A 23,268-nucleotide genomic window follows, 5' to 3' on the forward strand; every position below is an offset into this window, starting at 1 on the left:
TTTCCACCAAAGCCAAAAATTGGCAACATTCTACTTTTTATACCAAATGTTAATTTTATTTATTCATTATTATTATTATTATTATTATTTTGCAAGGCTCCTTAATTATCAGAAGTTTGGGATTTGGTTTCAGGAATTATTTTTGCATGCTAAATGGAACGGAATAAAGTAAATATTGATGTTTCTTCAGAAAAAGTGCGTTTTATCTTCAAAATATCCAAATTACGTAACGTTTTTTGCTAACTATTAATTATAATTTAAGATATTGCTTTCAGATATTACTAAAGAACTACACTTTACTGAATGAAAAGCCGACAAGCCTTACTAATGTTTTTTTTTCTTTGCTGACTATACATTAAGGTTTATGCATAGTCTAAGCTGACGTCATCTCATATATCTTTCGACAGTAAATTCCTCAATGATTAATCAGTTACTATGAGCAACACAAGGAATTGTGTCAAGCTGGTTGGCATTCATAATCACAAAATTTCAGCATTTGTTTGGTTTGTGATACAATGATATAAGTCAAGTGATAATTCAGTCTCTGGCTTTGATATCTCTATAAATTACACCCTTTTTCACTATATATAATCCTTTCTTTCCTTGTAAGATTTTAATTTTATAATTCAAAATGTTCCATTGTAAACTTTATTAATAAAAATATATTGCCTCGGCATTTTTTACAGTAAGACCTCTTAGCTAGTTTCTCAAAACCACCACCAGATGACAGACAAAAACTCCAGTTTCGAAAAAGTTGCTCAGTTTGTATGTTACGTCTTTTATCCGAGATTTAATTTTAAGGGTAATTAAGCCAACCAGAACCAGAAATAGTCAGCTGAGAAATAAACAAACACTACAACTATTACTTTTTCCAAATTAGATCTTGTTTTTGTTATGTCATGCTTCAATAGTGCGTTCATTATAAAGAAATAAATAAATAAAATTCATCCTAGAATAGTTATTTTACTACAAGAATATGAGAGCAATCACCTAATATCCCCTATTTACATTTATATATTATGATATCCAGTAGTCTTCCATAATTCGCCAGCTGTTATTGATAGAATAAAATTCTTCGTAGAGTATACAAATCTTCCCCAAGTAATTTTCTTTCATAATATTCTTTAATATTTCCTTGTTTACGCATAATAAACGAGGAAATAATTTATATTCTCAGGCTTTCTTCCTGGGATATGAAATAGTCTTCTATAAGTCATCAGCTGTTATTCATTGAATAAAAATTTTTACACTGTCTTCTACAAGTATATATTTTCTTACAATAATAAATTATTTATTTTAAATATTCTTAATTTCAACTTGATGATTTTTTATTTCTTTACGTTCAAAAAATGATATTTTTTGTTCTCATTATGCAAACAAGATGATTTAATTACATTGTGCCCATTTTATTTCATCTCTCCTTTTAAATTCAGGATAAAAACAAATTTCTCCTCCCAAAAAATACTTATATTTTAATTTTTTCTGTGCTTTTTTTTTTTTAAACAAATTTATTTTCTTGTACAGAAAAAGTTTTTTATTTGATTACTTTTTATTCATCCAAATTTTTTATATTTCTGCAGATATTGCAACTTACTAATTAATGTAAACACATCCTCTTTTATTTTATCTTTCTTTTTAAAATCAGGATAAAAACAAAGTATTCTTACCTAGAAAACTCTGTTTTAAATATAAGTGTGTGTTTTTAAAGAAAAAATTTTTTTGTATGTATACAAATTGTAAAAACAATTTATTTCTTCTAATTAAAGAATTTCTAAAATAAAATTGCTTTTGGCTTTTGTTCATTTTAAATCAGTTATGGAACCTTTTAAATGAGTGTGTAACGTAGGGGATATTTCCATATTGTGATCTATCACTCCAACTACAATCACCAAGGAGCCAAATTGAAATAAACTTCAAAAAAATTGTTTAGAAAAATCTGTAGTGGTTTGCTGGAGATGGCTACCAAATATAACCTTAAAGTTAGATTCTTTCTGTGATTATTTTTTAATTTCTTGTGGGCAGCTACTCAGAAGTTATGCAGACTTGGTGATTATTCTGTCACAGATCACAATATAGAAATCTTCCTGTAATGTGCTACCAATTGAAGTCTTGTAATGTTTAATAAGAATTTATTTTGTGTAAGTACTTTATATTTTACCTCCAATGATTAGATGAAATATTACAAAGAGCATGTTATAATCACAATTATGATGAGGCATGCTTTATTTTGTGATTAAAACAAAGACTAAAAAACAAACCAAATCAATATACTATTCTTTTTACAATCAGTTGATGGTGTTTCCTACTGTTCTCAGGGGTCTGTCTATGGCAAATTTACTGCCGTTAAGCGGTAGCTTCATAAATTCAATTTTTAGGAAAAACGGTAGTTTCACAAATTCAATTTAAAGAAAAACGGTAATTTCACAAAATACTTTTAACATATTTTCGAAAAATATTTAGGTAAATATTTTTGAAAATATTTTCTTATTTTCCGTATGTTTGTGTTGAGTTTTTAATATAATTTTTAAATTTCACAAATTATGTCTAACTTTTCACAAAATAGGTACCTCTAAAAAAGCAGACAGACCCCTAGTTCTAGATAATCACTGAAAATTATTCCTAGATTAACCGTATCAGATTTTAATGGGCATGTGTTATTAGACTATTGTTAAATATGAGTCCTGGTATGTTGAAGTTCTGATTGGTCTATTTTTTTGCTCCACTTATCCTTATTTCCATTCTGTTTTTTTATGTAGCTATTACTATTGATTTTGACATAGCTTTTAAAATCCTATACTTTTAATACGATATTGTATATTACAACACTCTCGAAATGAAAACACGCCTTTAGTAGCCCCTTTGCGAAGAGTCCAACTCGCATGATTTCACCGTCAATCTTTTTTTCAATAGTTACTGCTACGGATTTCCCAATTTTTTTAATGTGATAATGATTTACAATGTGCGAAAAGGGAAATAATTAGTGTGATTTCCCCCTACAAAATACGAGAAAATCGGCTATATTATAATTTTAAAAAATTACATATTCAAATAACAAAGTTATATTATTTAATTTAACTGAAAAGTTATTCTTTTTATTTATTTGTGTTTTGAAGTTGACTCTTCTCTTACTTTAAATTAGTAACCTGTATATTTGATATTTTTAAAAATATCTTGCAGAAAAATATATTTGTATTAGAGAGGCATGTTGCAGAAAGCCTGAAAAAATTCTACCTCAGGGGTCTTATCTGGTTGATACAGTTGAAACTATAATGTCTAAAAATAACAATTGAAAAGAAAGCGCCTAAAAATGAAAATGGGAAGAAATAATTTTTAATACTGTTTTCTTTTATTGCTCATTTTTCATTAAAAAGTATGTGTTAGCTTCAGGATTAAAATAGCTCTCGCTGTTTCCTTCTGATTTACTTGTCTTCTTACAAGTTGAAAATTACAATATTCTGAACTGTTAAATTGAGAAAAAAAAAAGAGAGAGAAGAAACAAAAGTAATAAGGAAAAATTTGGTGGGATTTCAATGGGTTTTTATTTCTGAACCAAAATAAACTAAGTTGTAATGGAAGTGAGTTGGAACAAAAGGGAAGTCGAAAATTACCTACAAAGATAACAAGTCTTCTTTTCTTTACATAGTCTTAAAAATGAGTTTCGAATTTTGTGTAAGTTTCCAAAGAAAAGCATGTTCTCAGCTTTATATTTGGGAGTATATGGTAATTAATATTTTTAGCTACATAGTTTTTACTAAGCATTTACATCTAGCAGAATTTTGTCATAGCAGTTATATGGGCTTGAATTGACAAATTTTATTGTTTCGGTGGATTAATTTTATATTTATTGATAAATATAAAATTAAACGACCCCTGGTCTATAATATTTTTCTGATCAAGAAAAATTGAAATATTTTTAATAAACTGGTCGTTATATAATAATAAATACCTGCTACCTTTAAAGTTGCAAATTTGTAGGAATATAAGTTCAGTTGCCACTGTGAAAATTGTTCTTATATGTGTAACCTACTAAATATTGATTTTTATTTTGACTTTTCAAAAATAAAATTGTCTGTCAGCATTGAATGATTATTTAAATCACTTGGATATTTTGATATGACAGAAAAGTATGTCACACAACTTTATTTGGACTTGTAAGCTATACTCAATTCCTAAATCATATTTGTAACTTCAATATTTTTTTTTTTTTTATTGTAGATTCAGTTTAAATGGCGACAACGAAAATTCCAGAGCAAAAAGTTATTTTATGTGGAGAATTTGGTGTTGGAAAAAGCTCTCTGTTTAGAAGATTTGCTATGAATACCTTTGTTTCTAATTCTGATAGACATTCAACATTAGGACTTGATCATTTTGATAAAGTATATAAGCTTCATGGAAGAAATGTTCGTGTGAGTAAAGCTTCTGAGAAATTTTTTAATTAATTGTGTGTTTATTTCTAAGCATAACATATTTTCTGTTCAAAATATTGGTTATCTCTTGTCTCTAGAATAGGGGTACACAATGTGCCTTACTCATATCAAATGTGGCCCTCTAATGAATAAGTTGCAGCCTCGTGCCTTCTTCTATTAGCCTGGCAGTCTTTTGTGGACCAGAGCCTTCCCTATAACCTTCCTCCATTCTGCAATTTTTTGTGATTGCTCTCCTGTTAGAAATTCTTAGGATTTTGAAATCCTCTGCCACCTGATCTTATGCCTACATCTAACTCTAGTTCCCATTGATTTGTAATTGTAGATCATAAAGGTCAAGGATAAAGGGTCCATTTGACAGATGTGACTTGCATGCTTTTATCCTCTCATTTTGATGTGTTTGTTGACATTAGCTTCCTTAAATAGCCTATGTAGTTCAAAATTATGTTGTCTTCATAACCCATCCATATTTATAGCACTGAATATTTTTCCCAAGACAGCCTCATGCCTTCCAACTGAAATTAATTTTTTCTAAAATGGTGAATTTGAATAAGAAATTTTATAATTTATGATAAACCTTGAGAAAAAACAAGAAAATAATGACATTTAAACCCCAGAATTTAGAGTTACTAATTCAAAGTGTCAAAAAATTTCAACCTTTTGACTTTTCAATTTCTTAATACAGTAAATCAAAGATGTATTTAAAGAATAAAAATGTAAATAATTTATATACAATCTGTATAAAACTGATTTTTTAATTCAAAAATATTTTGACAAAACTTCGGTAATTGAAGAAATCAAAAAATGAGGAATGTTGAAGTAGTCAGCTGTACATGTTGACTATTCCTAGTCATAATTTTTCGCATTTATCTAAAAATGTGTAGCTTGTATTTTTAATTACATGGAAGAGTATATAGGAAGTAGAACTTTATCCTAATAGAGTAAAGCATTTCCTGGCCCATAACGGGCCAGGAGGGTCATGGAGGTTAAGGCTCTACAATTTTGAGACCAATGGCATGATTGTGGCAATGTGGTCCGCACTGCACACAGGTTGCCTTTACTTCCCGGATAAGTTGGTACCCATTGATCGGAAACTGGGTGGGTTTCAAACCGACGCCCCAGTTGGGAACTTTATCCTATCTGGCTATTGTGCCATCTGCCGCATTAGACTGTATAGTCAAGAGCATATTGTATTTTGTAATTTTTAAAGAGTAATATTGTCTTTTTATTCTTTTGCTACTGTATTCTAATTAATTATATTTTTTCTGTTATTCTTTAGCTTCAGTTATGGGATACCGGTGGAATGGAAAGAGTTGCTTCTATTACTAGCAGCTATTACAAATTTGCTGAAGCTGCTATATTGGTTTTTAGTTTTGATAGTCCTGACTCATTCAATATTCTATCCCAACACCTGCTAGACATAGTGACTTACGCTGAAAGTGCCAAAATATTTCTTTGTGGTAACAAAATTGACTTGCTCAGTCAAAATTCTGATCCTTCCATTACAGATGCTGACATAGAAAATTTCTGTGAGCAGTGCCATAATTTAGTAAGCGGAGTCTATAAAACTTCGTGTAAAACTGGAGCAGGAGTGGAGGAAATGTTTACGGACATAGCACGCCAGTTGATTGGCACGAGCAGAGTTAAAGATATTGAACAAGAATTAAATGACTCATTCAAAGTTTGTGCTCAAGATGAACCAAATGAATCTTGTTCTTGCTAGTATTCTTAATAACATATAGAGATGTTGCTTGGAATGTTTATTTACATTACTAATTATTATAGTGATTTTGTGAAACTAGTCACTAAATTAGTATATAAGGCTTTTCCTTTTTTTATACAACTTTATTTTTAAACGCTATTATTCACTAATGGCCAAATAATATTCACTACAAACACTTATTCTTTGACCTTTAATTCTACTGTTATTTCCTTGTGTTGTGTATTTCTTAAACTTGTTATTCTTTTTCTTTTTATCTTATCATTCTTTATCTTTTCATATCTTTACTTAATTTGAATTTAATTTGTTACATTACAGAACAATGTTAATTACTTAAATTCATATATCTTATAAAAGATAGTTGATCTTTCAAAAATAAGTCATTAGTTTTTATTCTTATAACATAAGATGACAACTATGTTTTGTAGTCTATGTCTATCATCCAAATCCATTCACCTTTGTCCAACCATATGTGGTAATGACTGCATATACATTTTGTTTAACTCTTATTTTGTCAATTAAGTTGTTATTAGTTAATTATGGCATTTGAGTTGAAATGTGTTGTTTTAAAGTACTTGATTTTTTTTTAAAAAATATTAATAATTTTTGAAAATATGCAGATAGTTATAAAGGTTGACATGTACTCAAAAATAGGCACTCATTCTTTAGACTTGCCAAATGTGTATAGGAGTCTATTTTTGAAGGCTTGCAACTCATCTACAAGGAAAAAGAAAGCATTCATGCCTGGCAAGTCTTGAGAAAGGATTTCTATTTTTCAGTGCTTGAAACATGTTGACTTTTATTTCCATCTGCATATTTTTAAAACCAATAAATGGTATAACTAAACAAACTATCCACTTAAAAATTTAATCTTAACTTAAGTCAATTTTAGCTATGAAAGAAAAATCGGAAATGTTAATTTGTTGCTCATAAAATCAAGTAATTTTGTCTTTAAATTAATAGATTTTCTTCTATTATATTTTTACTGCAGCTATTCATTTTTCATGGTGTTTTGCTATTATTATTGCATTATGCTTAGGTCATAATTTAGTGAGATTTGTTTTTTTTTTAAATATTTGTATCTTCTTGGGCATTATGATCAAAAATGCGCGTAACTGTTAATGCAATGTGAGAGTGACTTGCATAACATAAATTTTGTAATAATTATTGCAAAAAACGAAGTTTTCACAAAATATTTTCATAATATGAGCTTTAAGAATAAAACTCCAAAGCTGATTTAATATTGATTCAAATATAAATTTTTCTAAGAGTAAATTGAATCTTTTAAGTGTTTTTATTTTTGATATAAGTTTGAATTTGTTATTTAATATTTATTTGAAGAAATAAAAATATGGGAAAATACTTGATTGTAAGGTTATATTTTTGTCATGAAAAATGTCAAAACTGGTTAAAACTGTCAATACTAATGATTTGACTATACTAATGTATAACATGATTATATACTAATATTTTAACTGTGTTTTTGATGTGACTATTTTATCCATTATTAAAAACAGTAAAAAATTTAGGTGTGTCTTAAGCTTGCCAACTTTAAGTGCACTGTATAAAAATTTTAATCAAAATGTATGTAAGATATAATATGGTAGCAGAATGTATTAACTCTTTTTATGTTTAGAGGATTGAACTTCTACACTCTTGCTTTTGTAACCAAAATATACTTTATATTTGACCATTTTGTATCAGCTTGTTCAAAAGTGTACATTTTAATATATTTTGTGTACAAATTATTTATTCTGGGCACTTAAGTTATATTAAAGTTAATTTATATTACAGAGGCAATACACCAAATTTTTTATTGGCCTTCATACTCCTAAACTTCTTCAAAATATTAAAGTGAGATTTATGTGGAATTGGTGAAGTTATTAAGTGAATAGTTTTTGATTGAGTTAACTAACATGAATTATTTATTTAATATGCTTATATTTTATGTGAGCTTTGATGACCTTAGGGGTTAAGGCGCTGAGTTAAAGGACTGGTGTTTGATTGCCCGTAGCAACTTGAACCCAGCTTCAAACCGACATGTACCAGCTTATCTGGGAAGCATAGATTGCATGTATGCAGCGTTGATTGCATTTCCTATTATGAGACTAAAGTATCATGACACCATTGGTTTTGAAATTGGGTTGGTGAAACCTTAATTTCCTTTGCTGACAACGGACTGTTGAGGAAGCACTTTGCTTCTTTTTTTTCTTTCAAAGGAGAATATTTTGAAGGATAAAAACTGATCTAGCTAAATACTTTTTCATTAAAATATGTAGCCTGTTAAAAAAATAAAAAAGCAAATGCTTTTTTCTAAAATCCCTCATTTTTAAGTATTCTTATTCTTAAGTATTCCTCATTTTTAAGTACAAATTGTTTAAAATAAGATGTTACAAGAATAGCTAGGACATCTTGATAATATTTCTGATTAATATATATTTCGCGCTCCCATGCCGCGGGTCCTGGTTTCTATTTTAAGACTGGGCAAGATTGACTCAACCTTCCATCCCTTTAGTGGGTTGATAAAATGAGTTGCAAGCATGCTTGAAGACTTAGCTCTGGAGATTCCGCATTTAGCTGACCATCCAACTGGAATGTCTGCTCTGGCACTCCACAGCCCAAGGGGTGGCCATGGTAGACCTTGACCCTCAGTGGGTTGTCGTGCCTCTAAATTCAGTTTTATATATATAATATGCTTGCTTATATATATCAGGGGTCTGTCTAGGCTTTTCTGAGAGGTACCTATTTTGTGAAAATTTAGACATAATTTGTGAAAAATTAAAAATTATATTTAAAAATCCAACACAAGAATATGGATTTATCATTTCTTAAGGAATACAAAAATAAAATTTTAAGAAAAAGTATTTTGTGAAACTACCGTTTTTCCTAAAATTAAGTTAGTGAAACTACCGTTTTTCCTGAAGTTGAATTTGTGAAGGTACCGCTAAATGGTAGTAAATTCGGTCTGGACAGACCCCTGTATATCTATAACTAAATTACAATGATTACAATAAAATTCTAAATAAGACTCCTAAAAATTTCTTTTATGTCCCCATAACCGCACTAACATAAATTGAAAATATGTATAAGATATTCATTACTTACGTAATCTGAGGGTTTTTGAAATTGAACGATAAATATTTGGGTGCTACAAATTATTTTTATTCATCTAACTTTTTACATGCTTTTTATAAATTTTTATATCTTATTAACTATGTTTGTCAATAATTTCTAAGTGTTAAATCAGTTTCTTAGTACCTATTCCCTTCCTATTTTACCACATATACTTTTGTATTTCATTTATATGTTAGTTTTGATGTGAAAATTAAACAGAAAAATCTTCTTATCTTTCGTAAATATAACTAGAAACATAAGCTGAAGATTTAATAATTGTATACTAATTTAAATTTTTGGACAACTATACTTTTGTGTGTTAAAATAGCCTAATGTGGAAAAATTGCTATCATGTAGCACTGGTAAACATTAGTACACTCATACGTCACCAAATAAATTATTTAACTAGACTTTTTCATAGAAATTGGCATTACATTTTGCATATTTATCTAGATTTTAATATTAAAAAATTGATAAAATATAATATTAAATATTTAAAAGTCCTAAAATTGAAAGTACATTGCACATTTTAATTGGTTATTGTTATAAAATGAAAACATTTATTGAAGTATTTATACGGACAAATTTTCAACTGTATTAAAACTGGTTCAGTATTATAAAACTAAATAATTCATTTAAAGTAGTTTTACTGAATACACAGTAAACATTAATGTTTTTCTGTTTACCTCCAAAGTAATGTAATGATAGTTTCAATGTTAATTGAAGTTTAATGAAAGTTTTAATATTTCATAATTATAGTAAGAAAATGAATGTGTTTTGGATGTGTTCTATTTTAATCTGTATTTAAATAAACGTTGTTTTTATCATAATTACAAGCAGTTAATAAATTCTACATTTAATATGATTAAATATTATAATATAAATATTCACTAGTTTATTAATGAAACTTGATATTTCACTAGGAACTCTTTCAGAGGTGGTATGTTATGAATTTTTTACAATAATGTTAACAACAAAAATTTTTCTAGTTTTTATCTCTTGAACTATGTAGTTTTTAATCAATCACTTAAACTCTTTCTCCTCTGACATTGCATTTGTTCAATACTAAGTTGTAGTGTGAGAAAAATGTAGGAGGAAATTAGTGATAAGCTAAGTTGATAATTTCTATTTTAGTTTTAAAAAATATGACAAATGAATTTCAGATCTAAGCATAACTACTTTCGTTATTAATATATTTTGATTTAACTCAATTAGATTTTAAAAATCCAATAATTGTGGCATCAGTTTTTTATATTTTTTTAAAAAAGTACATGTGAAATTATGAAAATTAGGACGATAGTTAACTTGTTAAATTTTGAAAATTATTAAGATAACGCAAATCATTTAAGGTAAACGTGTATTCTGCACACAATTTGTATGGTTTTCATGATTTGAATTTTGTTTCAAAATTTACATCCCGTAAAGTGTTAAGAAACTGTTTATGATGTTTGATTAGTACTGAATGTGTTAATATGATTTTAAAAAAACTATAAAAGATTTCCTAATTGAAATTGTATTTAATGATTAATATTTAATGCTTTAACTTCATTCAAATATTAGATATTTGAATACATTTATGTATAGCTCATTTCAATAATATTTAATCGTAATTTCTTGCCAATATAGTTTGTTAAAAAGTTTGTCCCATTTAATTAATTCCAAGCAAAATTATTTTACTGTCTAGTGTTTAAAAAATTAGGTTGCTTTTTGTCTAGAACCAACTGAATAGTGTTTTTACTGACCTCTAAAAATGTTAAAAGCTAACTCTAGAAATTATTTAATTGTTATTAATATGGAGAAGACGTTTGTATGGTTTTAATCTTTCATGTATTGATGATTTATATGAACAAATGTAACTTCCTTATTTTGATGCAAACTGCATCATATTTTAATAGATACTTATTTACTAATAAATATTACCAAAGAATACTCTTGTTCATTTATTATATACTTATTTTAATTTATTTTCTTTTACTTAGCAGGGTTAAACGAAACAAATTGTCAGAATTGTATGAGATGATACACAACTTTCACCATAGAATGTAGGGCAGACGAAAAAGAACAAAACGCGGAGGAAGGTTCCAGCTTGAAAAAAATTGAAGCTACAACTAAAAGAGGCAGAAAAACATTTTTAAAAGAAGTTTTTTATTGAAAACTAAATTAAAAATGCTCGAATGAATGACCACCAGCTGCTGTACTACAGAGTTTAGTCTTCCTATCGGTAACGTTTTGAGCCACATAGATACTCATATTAGCAAATTTCTGACATTTATACTTTAATTTACTGCATACCATTTAATTTGCTTTTATTAGCAGGTTCTATTAAAAGTGTAACAAAAATATCAATTGAAGTGCTCAATGTTAAAAGGAGTATGTTACAAATCTGCACTTTCGAGAAAAACCAAAATAAACTGTCAATTGAGGAAAAATTTTTTTAAATGCTTCTAAATTGTTGGATTCTCTTCTTTAGGCAGTCTGAAAAATTACTCAGTATTTGATAATTGGTGAATGACATTCCAAAACCAAATAAAAAACTTATTTTGGTAAAAATGTTACACTGTAAAATGTTTAACTCTGCTTCAATGTGAAACTTTTTATTTTTCTTATGATTTTATTATTACAAAATAAATTTTTACAGTTTCTTAATGATACGAAAACATGAAAATGAATTATATTTGATGTATTATCCAGATGAAACGATCAGTAGGTTTTGTGGTTGCGCATTTGCCGTCATAAAACATTCTTGCTTGCCATAAGCTCAGCTTGTGACATATTTGGTAAAATGGCTATTAGCTCTGCAATTCCTTGGTCTAACGAAATGGTAGAATTGAAACCCAGTTTCTTTATTTTAGCATAGGATACGTCATAATCTCGTTGATCTTTGTCCTCCCCCTCCCCAACTGAAATCTCACAACTGGGAATAAATCGCTGAATCTGTGTAGCTGCATTAAGTTTTGTCATGTTCATCGTTTCATCACCAACATTGAACGCCATACCTGTAAATATAAAAGGAATTTTCATGTTCAAACGATTTTTTTCTTATAAAAATTTACACAAATTGTCTTAAACTGAGCTGATGGATAAAAACTTGATAGATAAAAAGAAAATTTTTTCTTTTTTTTTTTTAAGTGCTTAAAATTTTATCCTTAGGAAAATTGAATTTTCATTTGGTAAAACGAAATGAGTTTCTGTCATTTCATTAATGAAAAAAGGGCGATTTTAATAAATGATCAACATATTCTTCATTTTTTTTCGATTAAAGCAATATTGGGATTTTATTTGGCTATTGAAATATACATCTAATTAAAAAAAGTTTAAATACTTTTTGATTGAAATGTTTTATTAATTGCTTCAATTTTTACAATTTGAACATTCTAATTAAAGAATACTGGTGAACAAATAGCAACAAAAAAGTTGTTATCCTAAATTTTTATAATTTTATTTATTTTATAATTTATTATTTTTATTTAATATATCATGACACCTATGTATTTACTTTTGATTTTTAGCTAGGTGTAGATTATAATTTTCAAACGTTTCTATAAATGACATATTTTAAAATCGCTTGTCATGCTTCTATTTAATATTATTTATACAAAATTAATATTCATTAAACTTTTTTTTGATGTAAAATACCAATAATTTTTTTCATCAGTTCAATATGAACTAACTCTGTAAAATATAAAGCTATGATAAATTTGTACTCATATTGCAATCATGATCACTGAAATTTATAAAAAAAAATAATGTACCATTAACTTAGCCACCCCTTAAATTTATAGCATATTAAAATTTGCATAGTTATGAATACATAAGTTGAGTTTCATTAGTAGTAGGCATTTTATCAAATTCTTTTATAGTTTTATACAATTCATATGCATATAAGTCTGAAAGTCTATGTATGAGAAAAATTACTGAATTTTCAATTTTTTTTTTTTAAATTCTCCACCCCATAAGAGAAAAAAAAATTCATAAATGCGCCCCTGGTCTTTGCTGTTACAAGTGGGATATTTAAATCAAATCTAACATTAGCATATTTGTAGAATGTAATGAAATTGAAATGTAGTAGAGAAAGAAAAAAAACAAAGACGTACCTCTCATAGCTTTATAGTTATCCAGAGCAAAAAGGAAAGCTTTAGCGGCATCCCGTACATGTAGAAACGTTCTTCTGAACCAACCTTGGTAGAGGCTGAAGTTTCCATCATTAAGGGCTTTCATTGTCAAGTCATTGATTAACAAATCTAAGCGTATTCTTGGCGACACTCCGAACAAAGTTGCCAATCTCAGAGATACACCTCCGTTGTTTAGAACAATGTCCTCGGCTTCAGCTTTTGTTCTGCCATACAGGGTTAAAGGGGATATTGGCGTTTCCTGTTCACAAATTCAACATTAGTTAACTAACAAAATAAAATTTCCTGAAAATCTAAGATGTTCTATTTGAACCTCCACCTTCCACTATTAACCTCCATATTCAACTCAGCCCGAATGCTTTAACACTTAATAAATGAAGATGATCCAAATCTCTCTTGTAACAATTATGGTTTATGCAATGTAGAAAGTTTGTGTACTCCAGCAAATTTTGAACGGCTTTATCAACACATGGATGGAGTCCGCTTATAGTATGACGGTTACTCAAAGAAACCACTTGTTAATTAATGTTTTAATGTTAATATCTCAAAAATGATAGAGATTATGAGAAGAAAAAAAAATTAAAGGTACTGACTGTTTCGAGTCCCTTAAAACATGCACTGTTTTAAGAAAAAATATTTAATTGATACTGCAGTACAAATATGATAATGAAGTAATCAAAGTTCTATTTTTAGAATCTAGATAAAAACCTGTATTTGCAGGATGCGTAGCGTTTTTAAAAAGTGCTTAAAGGTGCTTATTTTTGATTTATGTTTTTTAAAAGTCCTTAAAGGTGCTTTTTTTATTTGGTGTTTGTAAAAAGTGCTTAATTTTTTATCTTTTAAGAAGAGATTTTTTCTTTGCCGTATCGATTGTCGTTCTAAATTACAAAAAAATCATGATTTTTATAATTTTCTCTCCGATATTTATCAGAAACTAGTTATTTTATCATGATTATGTAAAGTTTTTGATAATGTTTTTGAATTTTATTGATTTTATGTTTATAAATAAAGAGTTTTAAAAGGATAGAAAAAATAATTTTTGTTACTGCACAGATCCTAAGTATATATATATTTTTTTTTTTGGAAAGTGATTAAAATTATTTTTTGAGTGCTTAAAAGGTGCTTATTTTTTGATGAAAAATCTGGCTACGCACCCTGATTTGATGTAACGCAAAAGGGGTCACGAGAGTATTAAAGCATTTTTATTTTAAATATTGCTATGGCAAAAAAAAAATTACAATTTAATCTGGCACATGCATGAAGCTTCCTTAAAATAAATAAATAACATATTCATATGCATACCTCGGTGCAGATCCCTTCAATGGCACCATAGCAACTGCCTGTACTAGAGTATACCAATTTTTGATGTGGTTTCAAACATGATACTAATATCTGCGTACCCGTGACATTGGTGGTTTGGGCAAGGAGAGGATTCTCATCACATGCCGGATATCCAACAATGGCGGCCAAATGTAAAACCGCGTCTACATCTTTGAGAGCTTTTGAAAGAGCTTCCTTATCTCGAATATCTCCTTTGACGATGTGGAGTGATTTATTATTCACATGAGCCAATAGAGATGAAATCCCGAAGTTGAAGAGATCGAATACTGTTACCTGCACAAAGAAAATTAATCGATTAAATTATGCCTAANTTTGTTCTGCCATACAGGGTTAAAGGGGATATTGGCGTTTCCTGTTCACAAATTCAACATTAGTTAACTAACAAAATAAAATTTCCTGAAAATCTAAGATGTTCTATTTGAACCTCCACCTTCCACTATTAACCTCCATATTCAACTCAGCCCGAATGCTTTAACACTTATTAAATGAAGATGATCCAAATCTCTCTTGTAACAATTATGGTTTATGCAATGTAGAAAGTTTGTGTACTCCAGCAAATTTTGAACGGCTTTATCAACACATGGATGGAGTCCGCTTATAGTATGACGGTTACTCAAAGAAACCACTTGTTAATTAATGTTTTAATGTTAATATCTCAAAAATGATAGAGATTATGAGAAGAAAAAAAAATTAAAGGTACTGACTGTTTCGAGTCCCTTAAAACATGCACTGTTTTAAGAAAAAATATTTAATTGATACTGCAGTACAAATATGATAATGAAGTAATCAAAGTTCTATTTTTAGAATCTAGATAAAAAACCTGTATTTGCAGGGTGCGTAGCGTTTTTAAAAAGTGCTTAAGGGTGCTTATTTTTGATTTACGTTTTTTAAAAGCCCTTAAAGGTGCTTTTTTTATTTAGTGTTTGTAAAAAGTGCTTAATTTTTTATCTTTTAGGAAGAGATTTTTTTTTGCCGTATCGATTGTCATTCCAAATTACAAAAAAATCATGATTTTTATAATTTTCTCTCCAATATTTATCAGAAACTAGTTATTTCATCATGATTATGTAAAGTTTTTGATAATGTTTTTGAATTTTATCGATTTTATGTTTATAAATTAAGAGTTTTAAAAGGATAGAAAAAAATAATTTTTGTTACTCCACAGATCCTAGGTATAATGATTTTTTTTTTGGAAAGTGATTAAAACTATTTTTTGAGTGCTTAAAAGGTGCTTATTTTTTAATGAAATACCTGGCTACGCACCCTGATTTGATGTAACGCAAAAGTGGTCACGAGAGTATTAAAGCATTTTTATTTTAAATATTGCAATAGCAGAAAAAAAAATTAAATTTTAGTCTGGCACATGCATTAAGCTTCCTTAAAATAAATAAAATATTCATATGCATACCTCGGTGCAGATCCCTTCAATGGCACCATAGCAACTGCCTGTACTAGAGTACACGAATTTTTGATGTGGTTTCAAACATGATACTAATATCTGCGTACCCGTGACATTGGTGGTTTGGGCAAGGAGAGGATTCTCATCACAGGCCGGATATCCAACAATGGCGGCCAAATGTAAAACCGCATCTACATCTTTGAGAGCTTTGGAAAGAGCTTCCTTATCTCGAATATCTCCTTTGACGATGTGGAGTGATTTATTATTGACATGAGCCAATAGAGATGAAATCCCGAAGTTGAAGAGATCGAATACTGTTACCTGCACAAAGAAAATGAATAAATTAAATTATGCCTAAAATTAGATTTAGAACTTTTTTTAATTAAATCAAGAACCAATTCTCTAATATAATTACAATTTATCCACTAAATTACAAACAGGAAAGTTTGGAGTTGTACGTAGACATACATTTTTTTACGTGCATATTTCTAAGAGGCAGTCAATTGTCAAACACCCTATACATGCAACTGTGCGTATACTCTAATGCGAAATAAACAGAAATCATTGTATAGGATTCATTTTACTCTTAAAAGAGGAATTTTGTTTTGAAGAAATTACTCCTACCATATCACTGTAATACTCGTGACCTATAAAATGAAATTTCATTTATTTAAGTTTGCTTTGCAACAGATCCAGCTGTTGTGATTTAGCACAAAAATCCTAAATAACGAATAATACTAATAGAATATAGAATTTGCAGTCGCGAAATTTTGATCGACTTAACTGCGTCGAACTCAAATTAATCATTGCTAGAAACTATGCCTGTTATAGTTGTAAAAGTGAATAAAATAAAGAAAAGGAAGAATTGTGACTCGGTCATTACAGAGAGTAATTACTGAAATAGATATACTCTCGATAGAATTAGACATCTTTCTAATAATTTCAGTCGACTAAATGTGACTTATGCGTCTCCGACGACGTTACATATACAGCCTACAAAAAGAAATTGCACGTGAACAGAAAAATCACATTCTGTAAGAAAAAGTAGTAAAACGAAACACCATGCATTGCCAGAACGCAGTTGCACTAATCATAATTAGACCAGCTGTTTGAAAAGAAATTGCATATACTAATTACAATTAAAAATATTTACACCATATATATATATATATATTGTGGTTTAGATATATTTTGCACAGTATTGTATTCTTTGAACATACTTTAATTATTCATTTGGAACGTTACCTTTTTTTGAGAAAAATATTAAGATCATTGCGGTTATACCCAAATTTTAAGGAACAAAAATCCGGCGGGAAAAAAAACATATTTCTTCAGAGGAAATATTAGTTTTCGTGATTAACTTTATTGCAATTGTATTCTCTTATTAGTACATCTAGTTACATTAGTTGACGCTCTCAGTTTATGAAATATTTCAAGTAAAAATAGAAGTTGAATAAGTCACCATGAATATGTTTAAAGTAATGAATCAAGTTTTCAAATGCAATTTTTATAAAAAAAAACAATTAAAAAACGGACACTTTGAATTAACTTTTGATCTAATGATCAGATTTTCATGTACTTGAACTCACTTTTACTGTTTCCAGAGGATAACTTTAAATGTTCTAATTAATTTCTACTGAGGATATTTTAACATACACAAAAACGTATTTTTTATGAACATGCATTTTTATTTCGACGGGTTTTTGACCCTCAAAATATAGGAAGTAACAACAATGTGGAAAATATGGCCCCAATAGGAAAGCGGTCGAAGGCCATATTTCTGGAACTAATGTTGTTGTTGTTAATTTACGTCGAACTAGAGCTGCACAATGGGCTATTGGCGACGGTCTGGGAAACATCCCGGAGGAGGATCCGAAGACGTGCCATCACAATTTTGATCCTCTGCGGAGGGGATGGTACCCCCGCTTCGGTAGCCCGACGACCTGCGCGCGAAGTCGAGCACTTTACGGTAGCACAGTTTAACGAGGACCAATACCGCACACCCTCGGTCCCTACGCAGACTGATCCAAGTGGTCACCCATCCGCACACTGACCGTAGCCAGTGATGCTTGACTTCGGTGATCTGCTGAGAACCGTGTCTTAACGATCAGTCCACTGCGGGACTCAGGAGCTAATGAAAAGTATAGAAAGAAATGAAAAGTATAGTCTACGATAATGAAACCTGTTTTTTATAGAAAATTCCACGCAAGAAATACTTGATAAATATTACTTTTTTATTATTATTTAATTTGCTAATAGTCGGAAAAATTTCTGAATTGCAAGATATAAAAATTTTTACATCAATTTAATCTACACAAATTTAAGAGATGAAAAGCCAAATTTGAAGTGATTTAGTTTTTGAAAAATAAAAATTCAAAAATTCGATTTCTTTGAGATGGCGAAATTCATAAAAAGTGACATTAACTTCCGAGTTTCCAAAACTTTTGATTGCTCTTCCGCCGTAACTTCTGAGAAAATATTTTCCCCCTCCCCTTCGACACCCCCTCATCCATATTTTGAAGGCTCAGAATTCGAATCAGTCGAAAAAACGAATGTTTATTCAGAGAAGGTGCTTTTTTGCGCTTGATTTTGTAACGTAGAATATCGACTTCACTAATTAATTAGAATATTTAAGATTAGGCTCTTAAACCATTAAGATTAAGTCCTACAGTACGTGGAATTCCAAACGTTGGATCAAAAATTATTCGTTGTATTCTTTTTTTTTTTTCCTGAAAACTTTAATACCTGTAAATGTAGAATACGTAATAAAAAAATGTAATAAGGCTGTAAACGAAGTGTTTTTTATAGCGTGTTAAACTAATATAATATTAACTAGTACCTATATTTGGTCTCGATGAAAACGTTATGTCTCAGTCACAACAGAAATTTTTCTACTTCCTTGCTTAACTACGGTAAATAATAAAACTACTTTTCCTTGAGTTATTTAAGCAAATATTTTTTGATATTTTTATTTCGTTTCAAATGTGATCAATTAAACCCAATTACCAAGTTTTAAAGTTGCATACACCCAGAAAAAAATACTTATAAAAAAAAAATTTTTGGAAAAAGCATTTTTGAAACTTTTTTTAAAATTTCAGTTAAAAAATTTCTTAAGTCACTATATCAACCGCTTTGGTCTATTATTAAGCAAAATAATTTCAATAAATGTTAAATAATAAGGAAGTTACGTCAATACAATTCTCCGTTCGTGAACACACATGAAATAAAATCCCTTTTCTATCTAAAAGGGTACCCTTAATAATAAAGACATTAAATGAGAACATTATTTTAAAGAAATTACCTCTAAGTCTTCTTTTAGAAGTAAAGTCACTATCTCAGAACCGATATAACCAGCTCCTCCAGTTATAAGTACGTGATGAAAATCACGGAATCGGGAGTGTCCGTTACTAATCTCGGTACTCATCATCAAAATTATTGACCACGGGGAGGGAAAAAACTTTCGTTTTTATTTCAAAATTCTTTATCTTTTCAGAAAGGAAAAAAAACATGATAAATTTACTGTGTAAACAAAAGTTAAAATTATGGTTATCATGCGCGAAATCAACACACTCATCTAAGTGATGTAACTTTATCTTAAAAAATTAAGTTCAAAATAGCAACTTTATCGAGTTCTCTTTCATTAAAACGATTACTTATATAAATATGAACCTTCGTTTTTGTGACCAGCAAACGGGACATCATCTACAGTTAATGTCATTAACACCGATTTTTTTCTTTCTAGATAACTATTGTTTGTTTGTTATCGGATTTTCACTGTTCCGTTCCTGTCCTATTTTGAGTCCTTTTCTAGTAATAAATACAATAATAATTCCATCGAATATAATCTCAAAGAGCAAAACCCTAAATATTCGTTAACAGCTGTAGTGGCTCAGGGGATAGATCACTCGCCTCCCAATCAGTTGATCCGGGTTCGAATCCCGGCGATGGCTGGTCGATACGATTTTCACGCCCGGCCCGCACCTACTACTCAGCTCTGTTTCACAAATGCGTGTTACTTCCGTCAAAAAGTCCTCCATGAAGGCAAATTTCTCCTAATACTTGATCGAGGATTTCCTTGTTTTCTGGGTTGTGTTCAAAATTACCAGACTACGGAGTTGAACATGGATAGTCGAAAACTCAAAATTGGGTCAGGTTGGCTGTTCAATGACAGTTATAAAATAAAATATATACAACCTCGGTCGACTATCCTATGCCGGTAATAAAATCAAATATGTACTACTATGAAAAAAATGTACGGAATGGAACTAAATCAAATGGAATTTACTTAAATTTGTGAAATTAAATTCATCGAACTAAAGCATTCATATCGATGACCACGAAGAGGCAATTACAACTGTGAGAATAAGGAGAAGACTTGTAGTGCTATATCAAGAGAATAGGATTCATCTGGAGCCGTATTTGTTGAATGTTTAGTCATAAACTAGTGAATAGCCGCGAAGTTGGAAAGCTCGTTATGATGGTGCAAAACCTATGCTATTTTTTACTCTACATTTCAAGTTGCTGTCAACTAGTTGCTTTACGCAAACTCCGCCAAACATTCAAATAATAATCATTATTGACTGTATGGCTAGTCGGTAGGAATTCGTACAACAAGGTAAACAATCAACATTACCTTGCTTTTGAGCATCACCTTTTAAACGCAGGTCACTGCATTTTTCAGCTGTTTTTGTGTCAAAAGCGTATATTCAAGTTTTATCATCAATAATAATGTGTTTTAAAAAGGAGTTTTCTTGTGAAAACATCTCATTATTGTTTGTGGAACAAATTTGAAATTCATGGAGCAACTGGAGTAACCGACGCGTCTCAATTTTAAATGATAAAATGTTAATTTAAAAATATTTGACAGAGTCTAAATGATATAGAAATTAACAGAGAGAGAGAGATCGCTGATCACTTTCGTCAGATTCTCTAACTTCTTTAAACTTGTTTGCCAACTATATGTTGTTGCTTTTGACAAAGAGTAGTCTTTAAAATCTTTTCGCATTATTCTAAATCGTTTTGTAGCAGAAATTAAATTGCGAAAAAAAAAATTTATGCAGATTAATGTAACAACTTTCGCTATTTTAGAAAATCAGTAGAATAAAAATTCTTCACTCGTTAAACGATTATTTACTTTTAGAGAATAAAAATTAAATTTAATTTAATTTTTATCCTAACAAAATTGTCAGATAAAAATTTGCAGACGATATCCATAATACACAAATTGCAAATGAAGCGTTCTGGATACTTTTTGATTACAGTAGTTGCACGAAAATGGAACAATATGAAAAATGGAATAATACTTCATGGCAAAATACAAAATTTGAGTGAAATCGATTGAATAGTTACTGAGAAATCGAATTTTAAAAAAGTCTTAAATTTTGATTTCTCGGAAACTATTCAACCGATTTCCCTCGAATTTTGTATTTTGCCATGTAAGATTTCATATTTTAAAATGACGTAAAAAATTTTATAACATACTATTCAAAACATTTTCGACTATTATTAGATAAACGAATTTTATAATTGTGTGCAAGAAATTTTCAAATCGCTTAAAAAGTTCTCGAGATATGGTGAAATACGCAAAAAGTGAAATTAACATTAAGGGGTCCAAACTTTGGATCGTTCTCCTGACCAAACTATGAGGACCGTATTTTCCAGATTGCGGCTACCCCTATACCTTGGGAATCAGAAATCTGAATCCGACGAAGAAAAAGCTATGTTTATTCAAAGAAAGTACGTCTTTGTGTCTGATTTCGTAACTTAAAATATCGTCTGCACTAATTAATTAACATTTTTGAGGTGACCCCTTAAACCATTAAGATTGGGTCCTAGAACGTGAAAATCCGATCATTAGTCTTTTTTTTTTTCTTTTTTTTTTTGCGCATTGCAGTACGTCTAAAAAGATCAGATTTTCATTTTTGAACCTGAATCACTAATGGTGGTGCTAACTCTAATTATACTAATTAATGAGTACTTTAAGTTATAAAACTTATAATGAGTACTTTAACTTATAAAATTTTTTCCGCGTCTTTTCTCAGTTAAGTAGAAAATGGCTCTAATAGTTAAGTCAGGAAAGTGGTGTAAGTTAAAGTCTCTTTATGTTTATTTTTGCAAGTTTCGCAATATCGCTAAAAATATTTAAACGAATTAAAAAAATATTATTAAAAAAAATTCATTTGATATTAATATCATGTAAAATTAATTAAAGAGACTTCTTCGCAAATAATTTTGTTGTAAATCATATTTTGTGTTTCAATTTAAGTAAATTTCTAAGTCGCATTCAATGAAAAACCTTTTTGGTGTACATTCAGTGTACAGAGAGCAAAATAACAAAGCGTACACTCTGAATAACTTTTGATTTTATGATTAGATTTTCACGTAAGGAGGATTTAATGGTTCAAGGGCATGGTGGCATTAAATATACGTTGAACAGCCGACCTAATTTTGAGTTTACGACTACCAATGTTCAACTCCGTACCCTTGTAATTTTGAACACGATCCAGAAGACAAGGGAACTCATGGATCAACAATCGGTAGAGATTTGCCTTCGTGAAAGAAATTTTTGATGCAACTAACCTGCATTTGCGTTACATTGAGAGGAAAATCCACTAAGCATATTTAATTTACTGGGGTCGATGCGAGCCGGGTGCGGAATTCGTATCATCCAGCCATCGCTAGGATTCGAACCAAGAGTACATCAATGAGAGGGAAGTGCTCTTTCCCCTGAGCCACCACGGCTCCATTAGAAGGGGTTTATTTTTGTAACTGTCGTTGAACAGCCGACCCAAATTTGAGTCCACGATTACCAATGTTCAACTCTGTAGCCTTGTAGTTTTGAACCTAATTCAGAAGACAAGGGAGCTCCTGGATCAATACCCCCCCCCCCGAGGTATTGATTTGTTATGGGAACTTGAAGGACTTTGTGACCTCAATAGATTTAACGTGCACCAGTCACCATTTTAAACATGGGATTTTTTGCCGGCTTGATTCGAACTCCCGTTCTCACGAACGCTAGTCCAACGCCCTACCTACCAGGCCATCCCAGTCCCATTATAAGGGTGTTGTCGCAATCTTGAAAATATAGTCCATAGAATTTGGTCAAGAGTATGTCGAAAATTTAGACCCTTTAAAGTTAAT

At 29.8% G+C, this 23,268-nt stretch overlaps 2 protein-coding genes across 4 annotated transcripts; one reads left to right on the forward strand and one right to left on the reverse strand.

Moving 5' to 3' along the window:
• Window positions 1–772: 772 nt before the first annotated feature.
• Window positions 773–11,187, forward strand: LOC107452661 (RAS oncogene family member RabX6). 3 transcript variants are annotated; one of them, XM_016069207.3, is made up of 3 exons: window positions 773–1,101; window positions 4,216–4,406; window positions 5,704–11,187. In XM_016069207.3, the coding sequence occupies exons 2-3, from the start codon at window positions 4,227–4,229 to the stop codon at window positions 6,145–6,147; spliced, it is 624 nt and encodes a 207-aa protein (XP_015924693.1). In that variant the 5' UTR covers window positions 773–1,101; window positions 4,216–4,226; the 3' UTR covers window positions 6,148–11,187. The 3 variants fall into 3 exon arrangements, with proteins under 3 accessions (XP_015924693.1, XP_042894694.1, XP_015924694.1); XM_043038760.2 differs by having other exon boundaries at window positions 779–910; XM_016069208.3 differs by having other exon boundaries at window positions 851–1,262.
• Window positions 11,188–11,836: 649 nt separating this feature from the next.
• Window positions 11,837–19,620, reverse strand: LOC107448280 (GDP-D-glycero-alpha-D-manno-heptose dehydrogenase). Its single transcript, XM_043038761.2, has 4 exons — window positions 19,430–19,620; window positions 14,691–15,002; window positions 13,353–13,629; window positions 11,837–12,254 (listed from the first exon to the last, which is right to left on the reverse strand). Exons 1-4 carry the CDS (start codon window positions 19,553–19,555, stop codon window positions 11,989–11,991), a joined length of 981 nt encoding a protein of 326 aa, XP_042894695.1. The 5' UTR covers window positions 19,556–19,620; the 3' UTR covers window positions 11,837–11,988.
• Between the last annotated feature and the right edge of the window lie 3,648 nt (window positions 19,621–23,268).

The sequence above is a fragment of the Parasteatoda tepidariorum genome, chromosome 1, assembly GCF_043381705.1.
Source record: "Parasteatoda tepidariorum isolate YZ-2023 chromosome 1, CAS_Ptep_4.0, whole genome shotgun sequence".
NCBI classification, from domain to species: domain Eukaryota; kingdom Metazoa; phylum Arthropoda; class Arachnida; order Araneae; family Theridiidae; genus Parasteatoda; species Parasteatoda tepidariorum.